The sequence below is a fragment of the Rhea americana genome, unplaced genomic scaffold, assembly GCF_003343005.1.
Source record: "Rhea americana isolate MKP2758 unplaced genomic scaffold, rheAme1 scaffold_16, whole genome shotgun sequence".
In the NCBI taxonomy this organism is placed as follows: Eukaryota; Metazoa; Chordata; class Aves; order Rheiformes; family Rheidae; genus Rhea; species Rhea americana.
Window position 1 is genome coordinate 1238036 of NW_028185705.1, and position 5964 is coordinate 1243999.

A 5964-nucleotide genomic window follows, 5' to 3' on the forward strand; every position below is an offset into this window, starting at 1 on the left:
ATACCTATTTTAGAAATTCTGGTTATTCTTTAAGTGGATTTCTCTCACCCCTTATCTCCCAAGGAATCAGTTATCTTAGGTTTATAGTAAAGAACTGCAGATCCAAACAGCTTAAGGACAGTTTGGATATAAAGCTTCATGGTGCTCTAACAGATAGGGAGTAGAATAGCAGGATAAGCTCAAGCACTTGAAGTTTGTCGTTGACTTGCCATCCTGTGATTCAAGAAAGGATATAAGCAACTCCAGAAAATAGGCAGGTATTGAAATTACAGCTTATTTTGTTCTGTCATGTGTGTGCAGTTTAACGCTGCATTAAACAAACAAATAAACAACAACAACAAAAAAGCTAAGTATACTTCTGTCTCAGTAAAAGTCCCAATCCTTGCCTACAGAAACTTTTCCGCCTAAAGATCTTACAGCAGTATTCAGCTTAGATGCATTAATCCTCCAATTTCTCTTTCACCCACACAAGTGAAGCACTCCCATGAATATCCTTCTGTCCAAAGAAAGACCACCTGTACCTTATCTGTGACTTTTAACCCATATGAATGTTACTTTGAGTTACATCAAATCATTTAATGAAAATGAAGCCTAGGTAAGCATGAAGCTCTTTCCAGTCCTTTCCTAGTTATCACCTCTTAACTGCAAGCTGTGTTTCTGCTGAGCCGACTGGGCTACAGCCTGGGAACTGAACAACCATAATTATTACTAGTGAAAAGATACTTTCCTTCCACCAAAGATCCCCTCAGCTTGCTCTTCAATATGTTCAAAGTCTAGGGCTCCTGAGAAAATAGAAACAAGACAAATAAGTTGYGTTAGAGTTGCACCAAAGATATTTTTGCAGCCTAAAAACATTTTACGTAGTAAGTGGTGAGGCAAGTGTGAGCAAGGGGGTCATAATGAGCTGAAAGGAACACCAAGAGATTACTAAAGCAATCTGAAAAGCTAACATAAAACAATAAATTAACCTAGTCTCAACTCACAAGTTAAACTGTATAATCACTTCAGCAACATCCATGTTTAATCCTCTATTGTCTATTTTTAAATTATAACACCAGCATTTAAAGAGACTGATGGGAATTAGTGTCATTCTGAGAGGGTCACCCACAAACACACTGAACTTGAGCTGTTAAAAGTTCTAAGCAATAAACTGAACAATGACACTAATACCACTGYTGCTCAATAGACAAAAAAAAGTCTTTTGCATTTGATACACACTGACTATAATTAATAATCTGGAATTAAAAAAAAGTGTAAAAGAGTGCTTGACTTTTTTTCCCTTAGAAGTTTATCAGCTACATATTGCACAACAAACGTGCATTTCTTCCCTGTATGTCGCCCCAACACATTAGGGAACTGTTTGATGTATAATGATGAACTGCACTTTTAAAGTCCAGTAATGCCTTCCTGTTACAGGTCCTAACTACGAAAAATTTTTTCCCAAGAAAAGTGATACAGTAATTAACATTACTCTACAAATCCAAAATACTATCCTGCTTTCAATCAAAAGTAACACTGGTAATGACAAGCTCTTCTTCTAATACCTTAGACATGCATACCTTTGTCTAGCAGCACTGAGATATGGTAACTGTTACATGTCTTGTCTTTATGAAAGAAAAATATTTGGGAGAGCAGAGGTATCAAACTGGGTGGAGTGAGAGAGGATCTGATTACTTTGGGAGTCTTTTTCCTTCACCCAGAAACATTAGTGCAAAAGATTGAATTCAAAGTCCATGATGATCACACATTATGGTGTTTATGTCAGATTTTGACTAAAGAGCACATCTCAGTCTCTGCATGAAGTCACACTTAATACATGAAAACAGGCAGCAGGCAGTACAAATAAGTCCTGGGTTCTGTTTGGAGTACATGGAAATGATTTCTACTGTTATTCCCTCTGTCAGCAGGGTACTTCACTTAGCAGGATCGTTCACATGCGAAAGCAAGATAGGAGCTCGAATCAAGCATCCAACTAGAGCTTCTAAGATTAAAGAGTCTTCCACAACACACAAATTTACCCTTTGCAAAATAACTAACCTGGTACATTAGCTGGCAGTTCCTGATTACTGCTTCCAGTGGGTGATTCAGACATCTGGGCATTGCTTTCATCAAATTCATGCTTAAATATACATAACAGGCAGGAGATTCTGTAGTCCAATCTCACATTCAAAATAAACTGAGGACACGGAAGCAGCAAGAATGTTAAAATTCTATGTCTATTTCTACCAGCACATGTACAGACAATTTGTACATATGCAGTGCTACTGACACGCAAGATCTGCCTAATAAAAACATGGATTTCACTTGAAGAGGTACACAGAAGTATTTCTTAAAAATTCCCCAAATTCAGGAATTACTTCAGTGATTCCACTGACAGTATAATGATATGCACTTAGTAATAAATACTTATGAATAAAAGATTCTGACAGAGTTTTGATCCTTTCCTATTGTCCAAAGTATGCATCCTCACACCACCTCCCTGCAGGAAGGGAAGCATCACTATCTCCATTTTAAATTAACAGGAACCTAACAGACAAACGTCATCTTGCTCGCATAGACTCCCAGAGGTCTGTGGTAGAGAAAGCTTTACATGAGCTGTGAAGAGCCACACTAATGCCATAATCACAGCAGCAAAACCTGCTGCTGTAAGACAAGTAACAGTCAGGCGCACTGGAAGCTTCATTAGCACTGATGCACCTCAGAAGAAAGATTCTCCTTTTTGTTGGCATCACAACTCTCTTGAAAGAAGTACAATGCAAAAAAATACCAAGTTCTATTTCAGGGACTGATTCTTAATGCCAGGATTAACAGCTCATGGTAACAGATGGAATATTAATACATTAAAATACCTCCTGCACCTTACCAGGCCATGTAAGAGAGACTTCTGATTTAATTAAACTTAGAAATAATGAATGAATCAAGCCTCCTCTACATGCTGCATCTACTGTTGAGTGGAAGGGCGTAACCTCAAACCCAGGCATGCGTGAAGCTTCCCACAGAGGCACAGGGAAGGCACACCATGACTTTCCTGCTGCTAAGCATGCTTTCACAGCATTTTGGTTTACATGAATTTGCCCAAGAAGTTACCAAACAGAAYAGACATTTTTGCTTTGAGGGGAGGGAAGACAGGAGAATGACAGAGGTATTTTGCTTATTTTCCATGTAATAATTCTGTGGGAATAACTATATCAAGAGAGCGCCGTGGGAAAGGGAAAAAAAAAAACCTTTTGTCTTCATGTCCAGAAGAGTTAGGAGTGAAACTATAAAAAGCCAGAGATGGAAGTTATCCTGAAGCTAGGGAATATGCACATATAAAAAACACTTCAGGCTGACGACTGTAAAAGTCTTAAGTGTCAAGTGTATTCCCTTCCTCAGGGCACTAGTCAAGACAGCTCGGTAGATTCAATGAAACTACCGAGATAGTAAGGGAAGTATGAGCTCTCTGCTTCAGCAAACCAAATATTTACAAATTACTGTTAAATATGCAGTACTCAATTGCAAACTCATTTCTATTACACTCTTTCATCCAGGTACCACCCACACAAATTACAACTCCAGTCATGATATAACATTGTCATATGCTAGAAGAGTGCTGCCTGCCAAAAAAAAGCTGCCCTTGTAACACTTCACCAGTTTGAGCGAGATGCACACAAGGCAAGAGTGAATTAAAAGGCAGTATTGCACTGCCTTCATGCAGAGAATAAGAGAGCATACAATGCTACATTAGCTCGTACTCCTTGAATCCCTGTTACCTGAAGTATTTCAATTATCTTCAGCTTAGTATCCATTACTAGGATGTCTTCTTTCTCCGGTTCACTTTGCTTGACGTTACCTTCAGGAGCAGCAGCAAGAGGGGTCATGGGTAGGAACCCACCACCTCTGAGCACCACCTGGGTCATCAGCTCACCAACTCCATGGATTGATCTCATCACATTGCTCCCTTCAGAGAGGTAGGTAAATATGTAAAGTTATGATGGTGTAGTGGGACTGCATTAACAGGGCAAGGACCCTTCATGTCCTATGAAGAGGAATTGTCTCAGCATTAAACAAGGCAGGTAAACATCTAAATACCTGGAGCAGACAGAAGTCAGAAAAACACTAGAATTTTTAGAAAACTTCTGCCCTCTCCCTCTTTCATCCTAGTCACTACTCAGCTTTACAACTAAGCCTTCCATGGATAGAAAAGAGAAGACTGGGAAACTATACTAACATTTTGAGATGAACTAGAAACCATCAATGAATTCTCTATTCTATCAGTTGTTTTTCACCTTACCTTTACTTTCCTCGCCTTTTGCCATCTTGGTAATAGGGAAGATGGTAGTGATGTGCACACAGTCTAATATAGCAAGGAGGATTTTGGTTAGTCTGAGGAGGTCACAGAAGTTGTAGAAACCAAAATATATCAGATTTCTGGCTAAGTTAACAACCTACCAAAATAATAATAAAAAGTCCGATTAATACTCAACAGTTTTTTTGTGTTTTTGTTATTCTTGTTTTAAAAATCAAAGTCAAGCTGTCTTAAGACAGTGAAAAGATGAACTTGGCTGTGTCACAGTATTATGCTACCTCGTAATTCAACAACACTGTATAATTATGCCTTTTATCAGCAAGTTTTCTACTTGTCCTCAAATACTGTAATGCCTAGAGTAAATGTCTCTACCTGCAGCTGATATTCTGTAGTTACAAAATCGTATTTATCTTGTTACAAAAAAGGGAAGATACAGCAAGACCAGAAGGATTATACAGATGCTTMTTTTCTCCTTTTTATTAAAAAAAATTGACTACAGCTTGCTGTTACCAAGTAAGTAAGTTTCCCCTCAAGTCCTCCACATGTAGTACTTCAAAATCCATGCAAATAATTTCAACTATAATGCAAATATTTAGGGCAGCCTCATCACCTGAAGTAAATCCTTCAAATGTCTATGTGGGATTTTGTTGGGTTTTTTTTTTTTTTTTTTCATTAGATTTCTTTTTTTTTTTTTTAATTAATGGTTATTTAGGGAATACTATTCTGTGCATTTGCTACATTTTATTTGCACAGACTACTTTAGATGGCCCTTAAAGTCACCGGACACTGTACCGTTCTCTAAATCAGCAATACTGCAAGCACTAGAGAATATCTTCGTATGCAGGCATAGTTTAGTTTTCAAGAATATTTATGCCAGTAAAGCTTGACTTTGTAATCACACTGAGAGCAGACAAAGCAAACAAGGCTGCTGCAAATTTAAGACATAAGCTCGCATTCATTAATCGTATTTCAAGAATTAACACTGCAAACTGTCACAAACTTCACTGAGGTTACTTGCATGAGAAAGAACTACACTTGAAAGGAAGAGCTTGCTCACTCGTTACTTGACAATCTACCCAGTACTTAAAGTACCAACATTTTACAAAAAAGGATAAAATCAAAATTGGATAACTACCTCAAAAGTGAGCTTATTTTTCTCTTTATCAGAGAAAGGGAACCTCTGACACACCACATCTCTTAAATATTCCTCTACAAATTCCATTGTTTGTGCAAATCTCTCCTTAATTTCATCTTTGGAAGTTCCACTGCTGTCATAGCTGAAGAGGGGAAAAAAAATAAAACAAACAAAACTTAGCATGCATATACATAGGGCTTTTTTCCCCTCAACACAATTTTTATCTGGCTTGTCAAAATCTAAGAAAAGTTAAAGGCTGTTAAACAATTTATCCAAATGAGGGAGTCAGGAAGCCAACACCATAATTTCCTGGCTTTTGCTGTTTTGCTGTTTTATCCCATTTGCTCATTTTGCACTATTTAAAAGTCTGAACAAAAAAAATAACAAAAAAAGAATTTTGTCCCAATAAGACAGACACCTCCCCCYTTTTTTTTTCCAAGGGAAACAGTGAAAAGTTATGTGTAACACTAATGGGGGCATAGACATGGCCAAGAAATGCTGACTGTGGATGCCATTATTGCTAAAAAAAAAAAACAAAAAA

At 37.6% G+C, this 5964-nt stretch overlaps 1 protein-coding gene across 4 annotated transcripts in view; it reads right to left on the reverse strand.

Moving 5' to 3' along the window:
* Window positions 1-5964, reverse strand: part of ITPR1 (inositol 1,4,5-trisphosphate receptor type 1) — a 188037-nt gene that overhangs the window by 103644 nt on the left and 78429 nt on the right. For all 4 annotated transcript variants that reach the window (XR_014895240.1, XM_085300025.1, XM_085300026.1 and 1 more), the window contains 5 exons: window positions 5424-5565; window positions 4274-4427; window positions 3753-3940; window positions 2038-2176; window positions 728-782 (listed from right to left, as the gene is read on the reverse strand). Coding sequence is in view for 3 of the 4 variants with exons in the window: in XM_085300025.1 (XP_085156151.1) it covers window positions 728-782; window positions 2038-2176; window positions 3753-3940; window positions 4274-4427; window positions 5424-5565 (678 nt within the window). In the remaining variant the exon portion in view is untranslated. The remainder of the gene's footprint in view (window positions 1-727; window positions 783-2037; window positions 2177-3752; window positions 3941-4273; window positions 4428-5423; window positions 5566-5964) is intronic.